Source organism: Neofelis nebulosa, chromosome 6 (genome assembly GCF_028018385.1).
Source record: "Neofelis nebulosa isolate mNeoNeb1 chromosome 6, mNeoNeb1.pri, whole genome shotgun sequence".
In the NCBI taxonomy this organism is placed as follows: Eukaryota; Metazoa; Chordata; class Mammalia; order Carnivora; family Felidae; genus Neofelis; species Neofelis nebulosa.
In genome coordinates, this window is record NC_080787.1 from 78,779,171 (window position 1) to 78,796,200 (window position 17,030).

General features: G+C 34.2%; 1 protein-coding gene across 10 annotated transcripts in view; it reads right to left on the reverse strand.

Annotated features, from left to right (window-relative positions):
* SNAP91 (synaptosome associated protein 91) overlaps positions 1 to 17,030 on the reverse strand; it is a 148,226-nt gene that overhangs the window by 69,393 nt on the left and 61,803 nt on the right. For all 10 annotated transcript variants that reach the window (XM_058734608.1, XM_058734611.1, XM_058734610.1 and 7 more), the window contains exons 8-10: positions 13,865 to 13,971; positions 9,392 to 9,433; positions 3,750 to 3,820 (exon numbers count right to left, since the gene is read on the reverse strand). In XM_058734608.1, coding sequence (XP_058590591.1) covers positions 3,750 to 3,820; positions 9,392 to 9,433; positions 13,865 to 13,971 — 220 coding nt within the window. The remainder of the gene's footprint in view (positions 1 to 3,749; positions 3,821 to 9,391; positions 9,434 to 13,864; positions 13,972 to 17,030) is intronic.

Genomic DNA, 17,030 nt, shown 5'->3' on the forward strand with positions numbered 1-17,030 from the left:
CCACTTACCACACTGTACCTTATTTGTCTGTTTAGTTATCTGTCTTTTCCACTAGATGCTAAATTCTCTGAAGGAAGGGAATCCATCTCATTGCTTTATATCCCCAGCACTTTACACAACACCTGGCACTTTGCAGGCACTGATATTTCTCTATCATTTGAATTTTAAAATAAGAATACATTCATGTACTCCTTTAAAAAAATTAACTAAGAGTCTTAAAATTATTTTGTGTGAAACTAAACTGTCAGGAAATGCGACGTCTCTTTGTATGGACCATACTTAGCCTTTGCCATGATTTCATACAAGAGGTCAGAAACAGAGGTGTGCTCCCATTGGGCCATAGCTTTAAAAAGCATCATTAATTACTGATTAAAATCCCAGGGCTTCAAGACTCAGCGAAGCAAATAACTTGCCCAAGCCTCACCATTCTTTAATGGTGGATTTAAGACTCCAGTCCAAGTCTGTCTGATGCCCCAGCCTGCGCTCGTTTCACATTCCAGCCTCTCTTGACAAAAACACACGTGGGCCCAGCACGTGTGTTCCTCTCTTACACAACATACAAACTGCTTCCTTTCACCGGTTTCTTGATTGACTTAATACCCTACCATTGGTCATTTGTCCTTTATAAAAGAAAATGCTACAATCTTTTATATAATGACATTTGCTAAAAGCCAATATTCATTTTTATAATTTTAATGAGAGAAATCTAGTACATAGTGAACTGTGTTGGGAAGAATAAAGCACGATTATAACTTTAGAAGAGAATGAATGACCCATATAGTCCTTTCCTAAATTCTGTGAAATGCTACAGACAAATCCATGGGTTTTTATGACGAACATAGAAAATGCCAAGGTTTACTTCCAAGATGTTAATAGTCAGCCATCAAATGAGGACATTTTGTTATGTTTTATTCACAATAATCTCTACATAATTTTGGTTATAGATGGTAGACAGAGACAAAAAAAAACAGATGTGAAAAACCTATCTACATCTTCTAAACAATTTTAATTACAACAGACTTCTTCTCAGGTTTTCTGTACCCTCAACACTTAGTAAACCCACATATAAAATAAAATCAATTTCTCTTTTGTTCTATGGAATCACAGAAACATAAAATATACAAATATATCACATAGTACTATATAAGACTTCAAAAATAAGTATCAGTGGATAAAAGCCATTAAATATAAAGAGCATACATATTTTTATGGCAGACATTTAAAAATGTGGCATTGTATGCATTTCCTTGACTCAGAGATTAGAATAATTTTATACTGCTATTGGAAGACAAACAACTTTAATTTTCTCTATAATACTGTCTTTTGGCATTCCTGCCATATGCCATGGGAAAATCTTTTGTTTACTAATCAAATAAAAAAAAAACAACCTTTATTTCCAAAATCTAAGAGTAATACACCTAAGAGAGACTGGTAATCTTGATCTGAGAAGACCAAAATAAAGCAAAACCATTTATGCCAGTCACCTTGGGAGACAAGTAAAAAAGTATGATGAAAAAACACAGATGTGTAAAATTGACAGAAATCAGTTTTAAATAAATGTTCTAAATACCAAATGTGGAGTCTTAAGAGTGCTTTTTGCATTCTCAATAATAACCAAATGCAAAAAAGCCACTCAATGTAGTACTCACCCTTCACTTAAGTTCCCAGGTAAGCACAAACATACAAAGAAGAAAACAGTTAACTACTATAGTTCATTTATTTTAAAAATAGGGAATAAGCAAAAGACAAGTTCATATTCAGTCTCTCAGCCAATTCAGAAAAGAAATATGACAAGCATAAAATGATTTTTAAAGGAGAGAGAAACATTATGCTCAGCCAAAGGTAATTCAAAACAGAAGATCACTGAAATTCTATTTCCCTGCTCTTAGAAATGTGACTATGTGTACATAGCTAAGTTTTCCAAAAATAGTTTGCAGCAGCCACAAGGGGGCGAATTTAGACTTGAAGTTGGGGCTAATAAAATTCACCCTATAGGCTGCTTTTCTGTTGACTGCAGCATTGGCAGATTTAACAAGGGGAAAGTGTGGTTCTGTTCAGGGTGTGGGGGACCCTGAGGAGGGTAAGAGTACAGACCAGCTGACTTTTCACCAATACGTATCAGGCATTGCCCAAGGGAGAGGCTTTAAGTCCAGGGGATGTGCATATTTCCTTAGTTGGAGGTCCTTCTATCAAAGGAGCAGGGACATTTCTTAGGCTTCATGCCTCCTTTTGCTCGAATCCTATACAACTCCTTTGGCTTCTTAGATACTCTAATACTGGGTGGCCCCAGCAATAACTGGAAGTGGTCATCTAATATACTCCCATGTCACTTAATGTACTCTCATGTCTTTTAGTTGACATCAATTTATCCACAAAATTCTGATCATCCATGGCCACGGTGAAGCAGGGGCAGACCTTGTACTGTGGTGATAACCTTGACAGAGCCCCTGAGAAGTCCTGCCATGCATCATACCCAACAGCTCTGCCATAACTGCCTGAGAGATTCCTACACTACTGTTTATCATTGAAAATTTAAAATATGCAACGATCTTTATACTAACTTGGAAAGGATGATAGAAATGACACTTAGCTAATGAAACAACAAGCAAAAAGTAACACTGAGACATGAATCTAGATTCTGGGCAAATGCCGAGAGAGAAGAAAGCAGGAAGAGGTTGCATTTTGATAACTATATCATAGGCAAAATCCATCATCAGCATACAGCCCTGCAATGATCATTTCATAGGTCATCTCTGTTAACTTCTGCTGTCAATCTAAATGAAATAAACAAAAAGCTGGGACCAACAAAGACAGATTTCAAGCTGACTCTGTAGAGAGAATAGGTAGAGATAATGAGGTATAAAACAGTCCCTGAACTTTAGATTAAGAAAATCTATTTAAACCACATATGTGGGAATAAAATGGCCACAACACAGAGTAGTGCATGATTAAGGAAGGCTTAATGAGGTAGCCTTCCCAGGATGGGTAAGATTTACACACACGGAGACAAGGAAGGTCGGTATCCAAGACTAGCAGAACTGTAATTTGAGCAAGGCACAAAGACTGAAAAGCACAGGGTCTGGTGAATAGACCAGTTTGATACTTGCTAGAGAGAAGAAAAAAAAAATGGAACTTGGACATTTTTGCACGCAATGAGTAAAAATAGTGAAAAATGTATGTGCCCAAACACAAAGATAATGAAAATCCAGTAAAATTGGACTTATTGCTGATTGCTATTCTTTGTATGAAAAAGATGTCTGAGCAAAATGTCAGCAGTATGCCATGCTGAATGGTTCAAGTAAGGAGAGTCTAAAATGCAGAAAACTATACTTGAGGGCTTTGCTTTCTTTCACAACAGGGTTGGCAGTGTAAAAGAATGTTCAAGGCTACCTGTGAAACTGCTTTACTCATATGCCCAATAACAACAGCCTCAATTTTTAAACATGAGCAACTCTTTTTCGGTATATTGTGAATCCCCTCTAAGGGCAGGTATATATGTCAGCAAGTTCAGGCAACCTATGTATAACCTACTAATTTGCTGCATGAGCCTGCAGAAAGAGTGCCTATACATGGGGTCACATTGCCACAAGTCAATGGGATGAATGGGGTTTTTGAGGGAACCTAGAAGAATTACAATAAAGCATACTCTAAATCTGTAGTAGTATACATGGTAGCATGATATATCTCATTCTTATAAAGAACGACTGTAGCATTTTTAATCTTATTTAGAATATACAACTAATGCATACTTGTTTCCGGGTTTCTTTCCTTCTAATGTATTTAGATGCTGTTCAAGGGTCTCCATAAGACTGCTGGGAGCCTACAATAAGAAAGTAAAAATAAATGTCTGCATTGCTTTCTTTCAAAGTAAATACACTGGAACATCACTGTAACTTTGTATGGTGGAGTTCTGTGGGTGGACCCCAATACATATGTGAGATGATTTCATTCCAAGTCTTTTGGCACTTAAATATTTAAATTCCATGGAATCTCAGACAGGCCATCGTACATATACTTACTCCCACTGCATAACAAATAGCACTACAGCATGGTTTCAGTGTAGAGATTACATTGGATAGACTTTTCTATGATACTATTTATATGCAGTAAACTCAAATCAAGTTAACCATATATTTCCATAAGACCACATGAAAAAAGAATAGGTATTTGTATCTAAGTAAGAAATATAAGTGCTCAAACACAAACTTATGGAGGTTTGAAAATACAGTAAACTCTCACTTATCTCTGTTTGACTGACATGTTAGGAAAAATTGCTACTATATTAAGTAAAAGGGGGGGGAGTGATAGTTGTGGAGAAAAGAATACAACTTTAATAGTCAACAACAATTAAGATTTTCTTATTACTGAGCTACTTAATTTATATACATAATAAATACTTTAGCAAATATGATAATGTTAAACTACTGTGTATTGCCAAATTTAATATATTTAACTCTTTTATTAAAAGGTACCTGAACTGTTTTTATAATAACATTTTAGGCAATACAAAGTGATGGCATTTACTGTATATTAGAAAGAGAAATATGAGGTTCATATATATATTCCACTCCATCTATTCCTCAAACATTAGAAATTTAATGTCATCTTTAAATAATTTTAACCTAAATTAGACCTTAATAGCAGCATAAGCATTCAAAGAACAGCATTCCACGAATGAAATATGTAACTACATTTATAGATACATTAAATTCTAACAGCCTTCAAATTAATATGAAATTGATTTTGAAGACTTTTAATATGCTAACTGCTAAAACAGCTCACAGAATTCAAGGAAATTCAAACAACTGTACATTTTACATTGTACCTATAATGACAAAGTAAAATTCTTATTAAAGTTTTTTAATTTTAAAGGTTCTAGATATCTAATACCATTTTCACTTCACCAATAGATTCATGAGCCATCTTAACAATTATGTGGTTATTATATATGTAATTATATGATTATTATATATATAAATTACTAAATGAGCCAAACATGTAAATTTATAAATATAAGTTACTAAGTGAACAAAAATATTAACTTCATCAAAGTGATGGAGGTAGGGTAGAAAGAGTCAGACCTGTGACCATTATCTAAAACATTATGGACTCTAGAATAGAAAGAGTAATGATTATAGGGGATGTAATAAATTTAGAAAATTATAAAAATTATGATTTAAAAATATAACTTAGGTGACAGTAGACTTACTCAACAAATTCCAACAAATTGCAAATACGAGTATATCTCTAAGTTTAAAAAAGGTAAAAATTTAAGATGTAAGGAAAATTTTGCTCTATAGAACAAACAGTATATTATAAAGACATGTTCATTTAATAAACAGAATATGCATTGCCTTATTAAAAGGAAAAAAAATAGAGCCTCACAACTTTTAGGCAAATTAACACCCAATAACTTCAACATTATCATGCTAATTTTCATAATACTTATTATTATAATTGCCATAACAATGGAACCTAGGAAGCATGGGAATAGAACTTCAAAATTTTCATATTTCTATTTTTTTTCACTGGGATTGTAGTAAGGAAAAAATACATCAAGCCACAGAACCTCTCCCTGGTTATAAGACATAGGTCTTCTAAATGTTAAATGCAAAGTAAAGAAAATGTGATTCTAAAACGGTTTAAAAAGACAAGTGCTACTTACAGTCACAAAACAGAACAATATGGGATAACAAAGAAAGAGGTGGTGTTTTCACCTATAAACTTCCTTAGTTTCTTAAAAACAAACAAACCAAAAAACCAGAGGACAGTTTGCAATTCCATTCTTTTTGCAAGGTTTTTTCATAATTTAAGGATGAAAAGTTTAAAATAAAGTACCAGTCACAAAAATCATAATAGTTAAACAATTTTTTACTAAGAGCAGACTACAAAACTGACTTTTATCTTTAAGGGGAGTTATTTTGTAATGAATTGCAGATACAATTAAATTTGGAGCATTTTATCTTATAGGTTTAAAAATGCTTCATCATTTATAGTTCTTACAAGGACATGTGAAGTGTAATAGAAATAAATTCCTCAAGTGTTTTTGGAGGAAAAAACAATTTTGATAGCAATATTCACAAATGTAGCAGTATCAGCTGCTTTAACTCTATGGCATGGAGTAGAACTTGGCATATAGTAGACAAATAAACAAAAACGGTGTCAAATTTCCAAGGAACAAAACTTTGAGAATACCTCTGCTGTTGGAAAAGGAACTTAAAATAACAAACTACAATTAGCAGTTATCTTTAGTTCCTTATTTTTAAAAATGCTGAAGTCAACGGGCCAATCAGGTGGAAAACACCAACCCAAAGACCAGAGTCAGCCTGTGAAAGCTAACAGGTAATAGCAATGTATCACAGTTATCCATTCATCAGTGGGACAGTTGTGTTTTGTTTTTTTTTTTTTAACTTTTCTTTACCAGCAGTTTTCAGATCAACCAGAATTCCTAATAAGAAAACCTAAGATGTTTTTCATAAACGGAGGTATTTTAAATTTGTAATGCACATACACATATACACACCCCAAACAGGAAATGATATTTTGAAAATCCTTTTCTTGGAACAAATTTAAATCCGACTTGTGAGCCCAGGATCAAAAAGGAAGCATTCATCTACAATTCAGATACTTTAGATTCTATTGCATCATTAAAACCAAACAGGAAAAAAAGCAACCAAAAGATCCTTCAAATTTTTCATCATTAGAACTCAGAAACCATTTGAAAGTGCTAAGAAGCAGTTCTGATACTGTATTATTCTTCTTCTCACCCAATATAGCACTTTTGAATGTTTTGTTAAAAGTTCATTGATGTTCATAAATCATTTAAATGCAGTTCTGATGATATTATATGCACAATTATTTAAAGAGGGCTACAGATGACCACACTGGTATTTATTGTGCATTTTCCAACCAAAATGATGTCCATTAAATTCCTCTGCTCCACCTTGCTGTAAGAATTCTCATCTTTCCAGTTACAAGCAGCCTATTCTTACTCCCAGTCAGTAGGTAGCCTTCTGACCTCCAGCTCCTCCTTAGCCCTCTTCCATGTTGGGTATTTTGGTTCACTGCCACAGCTAGATTCAGTGGCTGTAATGGCCACACAGGAACTGGCAGAGAGAACCTAATCTCAAAGGTGTTAAACTGAGTCCACACAACCTGGTATCTCTGACCCATTTCCAGATTAACCATGGTCTAACACTGTCTAAAGGACTAACCCTAGAATAGTTCACATTCCAGCTCTGCCTGACCATACCATCATAGTGGGTCTAAACTGCCAGATCAGTTAGAAGCCTCCAGTAGACCTATGGGAGGGGTTCTAAATAAGAATTAGGAAGTATATTTAGCTCTGTCACAATCCTAACAGAAATCACAATTAGGTTACTTACTAAGAAATTTCAGAAGCACTCAATACTCTTGTATTGAGATTTAAGTATATGCTGGAGAAATTAACTAGGGAATGTGTGAAGAAGTAATTTAAGAATAAATGTTAATATGGAAGTTTATGTGGCTCTTAAGGACACTAAAATAGCAGAGGAAAGAATGATACCAGATTCTAATGAATCTCTACCACAGAATACCCAGGGCACAACTTTACCTTCTTTAAGGACTGGATATCTGTTCTCCAAATTAGAGTAACGCAATGTACAACGTTAAACAATATGTCTCTGGACTTTTTGAGAGGAGATTATATAAGTGATAATGAATACTATAGTAACATTAAAAATTAAACCCAAGTATGTGAATCCTTCTTTCAATGATACCTACAATTTTCTAATTTTAAAAACAAAAAGGTATTTAAGCATTCTTTTAAACTTTGTCTCTTTCAAACACTGTACAAACTGAGACAAATGAGGGTCTATTTTCTTAACTGAGAGCCTCCCTGATATGATAGTTTTACTTTTATTCCACAGTGAGAGCGGTCTATACAGTTTAAATAAAGGTGATTTACTATCTCTAAAAGCTATTCATTGAGCAAAACATTTTAATATCTACCTTTTTTAGGTTAATATGTATTATTTATCTGGGCTATTTTACCAAACTACAATGTAAATGTTTATTATCATTAAATAATTTAAAATGAAAGCATACTGATTGTCTTCACTTTTTATTACAGCGTTATTAAATTCATGCGTCCATATCTAATAAAAAATTTTTAATGGTACTTTACATACTTAATATCTAAACCATATCCAAAATGATACTAATATCTTATTCAGGTACATATCTGATCAAAGAACACTATCTTCTCATAATAGCACAAATATATTAATATTCTGTCTACTAGAAGCAGTGATCTCCCAACTTTTAAGGCAAAAAGTACAATGCCATCATGTTTGAATTGTTCTCAAAACTTTACTTATGAAAGATTATTGGTATTTAGTTGGTATTTTAATAACATAAATACAGAGACTATTACTTTGGGGTTCTCTAATTTTTAATAAAAATTTAAGGTTAAAATTATTTTAAATCTAAAAACATTGCAAGGGATTATAGTCTATTATATACATTTTGACATTATTAAAAACTGGGTATTTTTCATTATGAACATTTCCTTCTATTACAATTAGTTTTTATTTACGAAGACAGGAAACTCATACATTCATTGCTGGTATGCAAGGAGCTCTATATTCTCTCTTATCATCTCACTGTCTCTAGTTAAAGGACATGTTTGGGATAGAATTTACCATAACAGAGTAAAGAGTTGATTAAATAAAAACAGTTCCTGCCAATTATGAGAAAAGTCACAAAGTAATTCTGCACACGTGAATGGTCTTGATTCTACATATTAGGAACCCTACAGTGTGCCCTCTTGACACATAAAAAGATTGATAAGATAGCACCACTATTGCTTTTGCTTACTAGATGGTCCCTCGAAAAATCACTTATCTACCACTAGCATTTTTTTTTTTAAAGGTTCTTTTACAGAATTTCTTCCACTTCACAGGGGAGTCAAGAATCAGTGCATACCTGGGAAATGTTAAAAACTAGGAGAATAGCAGAAAAAACATTCCTAATGTTCTGACTACATGCCTACCAATAGTCACTGTTCATAAAGCATTTTTCAAACATTATTCAAGGTTTCATTTTGAATCAAGTTCAAGAATGAAAACACAGTCTCAATAAGTAAATTCAGTTGCCTTTAAAGAAGAAATTGTGTTAAATGGGCAGGAAAATCTTCACATTATCTCCAGAAATATATTCAATAGCTAGAAAAAATAAGCAAGCCAAAATAATTTCCAAGAAAGTTGGCTGACTTAAATTCAAAATGCATTAAATGCTTACAAGACTATGCCCTAGGTAATTTATGGCAAACCACTATGGTGGTTTAGTAAAGTACCACTATAGGGGTATAGTAAAGTATACTATACTTTTTATTCAGAGAATCACTTACCTGTGTGAGGTCAGGAATGTCACCTTTATCAATGCCAACTTGCTGCAGATTAAAAAAAAATAAGTTACTTAATGGGAATTTTAAAAATTAATTTCTTTGCATTTAACAGATTACCCACAGGATTAGTTAAGTACGGCTCAATCCTGGTATAAAAGAATTGTCAATCTCACTTTGAAAATATGCTTTGTGTAGTTTTCTACTCAATATAACAGAGCAATGATTTTGTTAATGTAGTTAGATATAACAAATGCACAGAATTTTACTGGAACCCCAAAAAAGACTTAAGAAATTGAAATATAAAATGTAAAGGTTTCCTCCAAGGCTAATGGCAACTAAAAGCCTAAAACAAAATTCTTATACTAAATTTAAATTAATTATACTCAGTAAGTCCTCTGGACAGGGAATGTTCATCTTAATAACTTGTTCAGAGTATAGTATCCACCTCTCTTCCCACAGAGAACCATTTTGTTTGTTGCTTATGTATCCTTCCAGAGTTTCCTTATGTATATCCAAGGAAACAGGAAATGTATAAATACATATTCACTTCCCATGTTACTATACAATAATAGTGTATTACATACACCGGGCTTATATTTTTCATTTAATGATATATCTTAGACCTATATCCACATTAACACATAGAGTTTCCTTATTTTTACAACAGCTTCTTTTCCTATTATTTATTTATACGAGTCATGTATTAACAAACACTGAAGTTGCTTCCAGTCTCTTGCCTTACACATAATGTTGTAAGGCATTTTGCACCTGCGTGGATACATTTGTAGGATGCATTTATAGAAATGGAATTACTAGGTAAAAGCATATGTGAATTTTTAGTGTTGGTACCTTGGGGAGAGAGGTAAGGGAGGGAGGAAGAGCAGAAAAAGAGAAAGAAAGAACAAGAAAAAGCAAAAATATGGGAATATATTAATGAAGTGAATCAACGAAGAGAGTATATAGGTGTTGACTATATGCTCTATCAACTCTTCTGTAGATTTTAAAACAATTCAAAATAAAAATTTGGAGAAAAATACAAATCATAACTTAAATTCTCTCATTTTATAAATAATGAAATTTAGGCTCAAAGGAACAAAGTGGGTTAAATTAAGTCTCTCTCTTTGAGAAATGAACTGCTTTGATGTTGATGGAAATGCAGAAGCCAATACATGAAGCGTAAATGTTCGGCTCCTACAAAGACAATAAGACAAACTGGAGGTCGGAAAATCTACTCGTGTGACAAATGCTTAACTAAGTTATTTCTTTTGCTTTCTCTCTATATACAGCAGGGTTTCTCAGCCTTGGCACTATTCACATCTTGGGATGATAATTCTTTGGTGGGGTTTGTCTCGTGCACTGTAGGATACTGGCAACATCCTCGGTCTCTACCTACTGGATGCCTGTAGACTTCCCCCACCTCCAGTTGCGACAACTAAAAATGTCTCAAGACATTGGTTGCTGGGGATGTAAGGGGAGCATTAATTGCCTAGTGTGAAGAACCAATGAGGTAGGGCACTGACCCTCATCCCTCTAGAGCAACTTAGGCTGTAGATTCCTCCCAGATGTGTAGACTTTACCTGCTAATGACTGAACTCTGACTTTAGGGAAGCTACTCCTGCTTCCCTAAACTCACTTAAATATTACAAATTATGGAAATTATAAACTAAGGTAACTTCATTCCTTTTATTTCTATATTTTAATACCTCTTTAGGTGATCCATTAAAATATTAATATGAATGAAGTCAGCATGTTTGAAATTAAAGTATTATGGATCTTTAATACTGGGATCATCTTGGCAAAAGGTGATGTGTTTCTCTTAAATAGTTAACACAACTTTCTTGAACAGAAAGACATAATTTAGGAATTCTTCCTTGACACTGCTATTTTCACTCACCTGAACTTCTGAACCATAATGTAATTGAAGGCTTGAGCTGAGGGGTGGCTGTATTACAGAAATCTCATCACTTTCTGTCTGCAAATATTCTGGGAGATATAACTCCTACGACTTGGTATTTATCTTAGAATAGCAAACTAAGAATAACTTACTTCTATAAAAAAGGAAGTGTGTTTAGCAAAAACGCCTATTACCTATAAAACAACCATTTTACAAAGTTTCAGTTCTCTGCTTCAGGAGACTTCATTGTAAGAATTCAAAACATGGGAAGTTTTCTACACTTTAAGCAATTCTTCTGGGATATTTGAATATTTGCATACTAGTTGTTTGACAAGTCTATATTTCTTTTAGTATGGCAGACAATTCATTAACATTTGCCAAATAGCCAATATACACAGTTGTATTTTAAAAATGACATTCTGCAAGTCTTCTGTACATTCTTCAGGAAAATGGTACTAACTACAAGGTAACTATTTGGTATGAGTCCACACATATGCACACCACACAAGAGCCGTCTGGTAGAGAGGGAAGCTTTGTACATGTGTTAAGAAATTTCTGTATTTACCAATCATAACCAAACCACTCAACACTGGTATTCAAACAATTAATGTCTAAATTATGAACAATGTAACTTAAATAAAGAAAACACAAATGGTTACTGTTAGCCCATTGTGGGTTAGCATTTATTCTATGAAAAATAATTTTGTAAATTAGTATCATTCTATAACAAAGTCCTGGTCATAACGTTCAAATAAAAGTATAATACTGTATTCAGTTATTTGAAGAAAAACTCTCAGAATGACATTGAATTTCTATATATTTTCTTTTCGACAGCCTGACATGGGCCCAGGCTGACATGAGGTTATCAAGAGACATAAAATAAAGTTTTACATCTAAAAACAGAATGGGGCACCTGGTTGGCTCAGTCAGTAAAATGTGCGATTTTGGCTCAAGTCATGATGTCATGGCCATGAGACTGAGCCTTAAGCCAGGCTTCATACTAAGTGTGGATTCTATCTTCACACTCAGCTTGGGATTCTATCTCTCTTTCCCTCCCCTGCTCACTCACACACACTCTCTCTCTCAAAATAAACAAACATTAACGTTAAAAAAAATACAGAATGAATCAATAAATACCCCCTTTCTCATGAAGACCTTGATCCCAGCCTTAGCGATTAGAGAAACATATACCCCAGGCTGTCACATGCCCAGCTCCTTACCTTAATGTATACAGTAAGAGATAGGAAAACTGACTAGCATTAATGTGCACCATTAATGAAATGTGCACCAAGCATTAATGAAACAATGAAAGGATGTTCTGCTCTGATGCTTAGGCATTACTGATCTTTTCACAGAAAAAAAGGGAAAATTTTACTAGATTATTTTGATAACTAAGGCTAAACCACAGGAAAATCTTATCAAATACAAAAAATAAAACTTGTGTGGCAGCAAAAGTGAAAGTTTCAAGCAATTCTATCCTTCCTTAAAGACAACCAACATCAATAAACCCATGAGAAGTACACATGAATATGCTTTAATGTGTATGTAATTCCTATACACTCTTCTTTACTGCTTCCCATATTATATACAAGAAAAGACTTTTATTCTGATTACAAACTATTTGGATCAAAGGTCAAGAGGTAGCACTTTATAACATTATTTTAGTCTCCTAATATGAATGTGACAATTATTATTCCTTGTGAATAGATGAAATTTGAAAGATAGATAATGCACGGACTAGAGTGCATTGGAATTGTGTGTATAAAACGCTTGTTCTGGCGTTATATTCTGAAAACGGCAAAAACAGCAAAAACATGGGATGAATGTCCAATATCCATGGCATCATATGCTTCAGAACCCCCCCTTACACAGCACTCCAGTTAGTGCTAACAATTCGTTCACTGACATGTAAGAGAAGAACCAACTGGTCATCCTGCCAAAGGACTATAGTAACAACGTCATCTCTTCCAATATCAGTATTCATCAATAACTAGATTTCATAAAACACTAACTTACAGGTAACCTCAGGAACACCAACTGTATGGTTACACAGTTATTATGATTACGAACAAAGAGATATCCTTAAGAAACAATGTATAAACTTCATAAAATTAATGAAATTTTCTGTTTAATTTTTTCATTGTGTTTAAGTCATTGACAAAGTAAGAAGGTCATATTTATGACTTCTACACACTAACAACAATACACAGACTTTCCTAAGGGCTTTTTCCCACAGGGTTCAGTAAAAAGGAAACCCTTCCTTACAATCAAAGATCGCCATTAATTAGAAGGGGAGATGAACCACCTTGCAGAGCTGAGAATCTGCTCAGTGTCCAGGACACCTGTATTTGAACACAGAATGATCATTAACTGGGATGCAGGAGTGCAGAATACAGTTGTGGATGAGAAGCTGGAAGACATGACCTCTGAGTTCACTTCCAATCCTAACACACTGGGGATCTGGGACAGAATGTCTTGACATATTATAAACCCTACTATTGACTCCAGATACATAAATTAATATTAACAAAATTAATATTCTTTGTTGGAATGTTTTTCCAACAAAGCTTAATATTACTTACCTCTGCAACCTTGAGAAATTCAGATACTCGCGTCATTCTAGTTAGAAATCGTTTGTAAATTTCTAGGGCATCTTTACATTGTCCTTTCTTCATTTCAAAAAACTTTTCTGGAAGAGATAGACAAGCATTTTGAAAAGGCTATTGTATTCAATTTTCTTCTAAGTTTATGTTAATACTATTAATTAAAACCTAGGGGTGCTTGGGTGGCGCAGTTGGTTAAGCATCGGACTCTTGATCTCAGCTCAGGTCATGATCTCATGGTTTGTGAGCATCAGGCTATCGGCGCAGAGCCTGCCTGGGATTCCGTCTCTCCTTCTCTCTGCCCCTCTCCTGCTTGTGCTCTCTACTGTCTCTCTCAAAATAAATAAGTAAACATGGGGCGCCTGGGTGGCTCAGTGGGTTAAGCGTCTGACTTTATCTCAGGTCACGATCTCATAGTTAGTGGGTTCGAGCCCCGCATTGGGCTCTGTGCTTACAGCTAAGAGCCTGGAGCCTGCTTCACATTCTGTATCTCTCTCTGCCCCTTCCCTGCTTGTGCTGTCTCTCAACAATAAATAAATAAATAAATATTAAAAAATAAAATATAAATTAATAAACCCACAATTTTTGAAACACCTAAATGAATGTTTGGATCAAAACACCAGGCCTTAAAACCCACATGAGGTACTAAAGCACCTAACCAAGGAGACCTGCAAAGTTTAAGAACAGTGTTATGTTCTAGGTGTCTCAAACGAAGGCATTTAAACAGTAAAAGCACAATTAAAGTAGAAGAACATATGAAATGTCACAAGTGAAACTCATGATCCATATGTCCCAGTACCCTGCTTTATCAAATACTTGCTGATGATCTCAAAAGTTATGATTGTGTTCTACAGCATTCTTATTTTCTTGCTAGCTCATCATAAAGCAATCAACTTATCCAAATTAAAGAATTCTTTAAATTGTCTACACTCCTTATAAATTGATACTTTTGTTGTCCATAAGTGATTTTTTTCAAACATTATAATGTGTCTCTTAGTTACAAAGTAGTGGAGTTTTGTGAAAACCATTTGGTTTACCAAACTCATCATGACTTTCTAATACATAATTGTATCCTTTTTCTTAACCTTCAACTTCCTAGACAGAAAAACAGAGGAGGATCCGTTTGCTGCTCTCTCTTACATTCCCAAGACTGGAATTCACAATCAGTAAGGTACTATAGCTCCATTATACTTACAGTATGTGAGTGTATTTTCTCCATACATCTTTGGAAGGAAACCATTACTTTATCAGTATTTTTTTTGCAGCCAGTCATTCATCAGTTCATTCAGTCAATAATTACTGACATTGCAGATGGAGACACAGCAGACCCTGCCCTAGCTTCCAGACAACTCTAGATCATAACTGAAGATGATTCACTGTTCTTCATTATGTTGTATTTTCACATTGTTAAACTCATGCTATTTTTATATTCTCTCATATTTTAAAGTTCTTAATTTCATTCAGCATGTAATTTTACTACCTTAAAAGTATTTTTAATTTTCTCAAGAAAGGTTTAATAATATGTAATTACACAAAGAACTAATTATTGAGGGTAGCTACTCATTACCTTCTGTTGACAGTCTGGGTAATTTTACATTTAACACAGACCTCCGCTGTAGGGCATTCAAGGGAAGAAAAAGATCAAGAAAACAAACACAAACTGTTTTCCACTTGAGATTTGAGACAGAAGTGAGGCTTTTAAAAAATGGTCAAATCTAACCCAAAGGTATTATGCTAAGTGAAGCAAGTCAAACAGAGAAAGACAAATACCATATGATTTCACTTATATGTAGAATTTAAAAAGCAAAACAAAAAATAAACAGACTCTTAAATTCAGAGAACAAACTCGTGGTTGGAATAGATGAAGGGAATTAAGAGGTCTAAACTTCCAATTATAAAATAAGTCAGTCACAGAGATGAAAAGTACAGCATAGGGAATGCAGTCAATAACACTGTAATAACACTGCTTCCCTTCCCTTCTATAATACTGTAATAACACTGTATCCTGACAGATGGGTACTACCCTTACGGTGAGCACTGAGTGATGACATATAGAATCGTCAAATCAAAATGTTGTACATCTGAAATGAATATAACATTGTGTGTCAGCTATGCTTCAATTTAAAAAACTGGCCAAATATAATCTTTATCCACCCATTTCTGTTGTCTAATGCTACAGATGGAATCATGGTGCTATAAGGGAACAAGTATTTTTTAACTTAAACTTTTGAAAAAAATGATTTATTCTGGTAAAACATAATTTTCTTTCTTTTTAAATAATCTTCACATTTTTTCCAAATGTCTAAATTACTTTTCTTTACTAATCTAACTTTATTTCTTTGCATCAGATCTTTAGCAATAACACAAAAAGAAGAATCAACTGAATAATCTCAATTTATTTTTAGAACTAATGCATCAGAATTTTGAGCAACTTGTCTCCTCCGGATACGTTTTAAACTGTTCTTACCTTTCATGATAATTTAGGATATGGGAACAAAAGATATGAAATTATTATGGCTTTAGGTTATAATTTCATAATTGTTTCTGTAACAGTGGTAATGACACAGTAAAGCAACATGTACTGAGAAGTGAAACTGTGAGATTCCCTTGTCCCCTCAGACTAGGGTATGGCCAAGAGAAATTAATACTCTTTATTTTTTTAATATTTATTTATTTTTGAGACAGAGACAGACAGAACATGAGTGGGGAAGGGGCAGAGAGAGAAAGGGAGACGCAGAATCTGAAGCAGGCTCCAGGCTCTGAGCTGTCAGCACAGAGCCCGACGCGGGGCCCGAACCCATGAACTGTGAGATCATGACCTGAGCCTATGTTGGATGCTTAACTGACTGAGCCACCCAGGCGCCCTGAGAAATTAATATTCTTTTAAAAATTTTTTTAAATGCTTATTTTTGTGTGAGAGAGAGAGACGGAGACAGACAGACAGACAGAATCTGAAGCAGGCTCCAGGCTCTGAGCTGTCAGCACAGAGCTTGATGTGGAGCTCAAACCCATGAACCGCGAGATCATGACCTGAGCTGAAGTCAGATGCTTAACCGACTGAGACAAAGTCAAATCTGGCCTTTGTAACGTAATCTTTATAATGTGTTGATAAATTCCCTTGTCATATTAGTATTAATTTTCACAG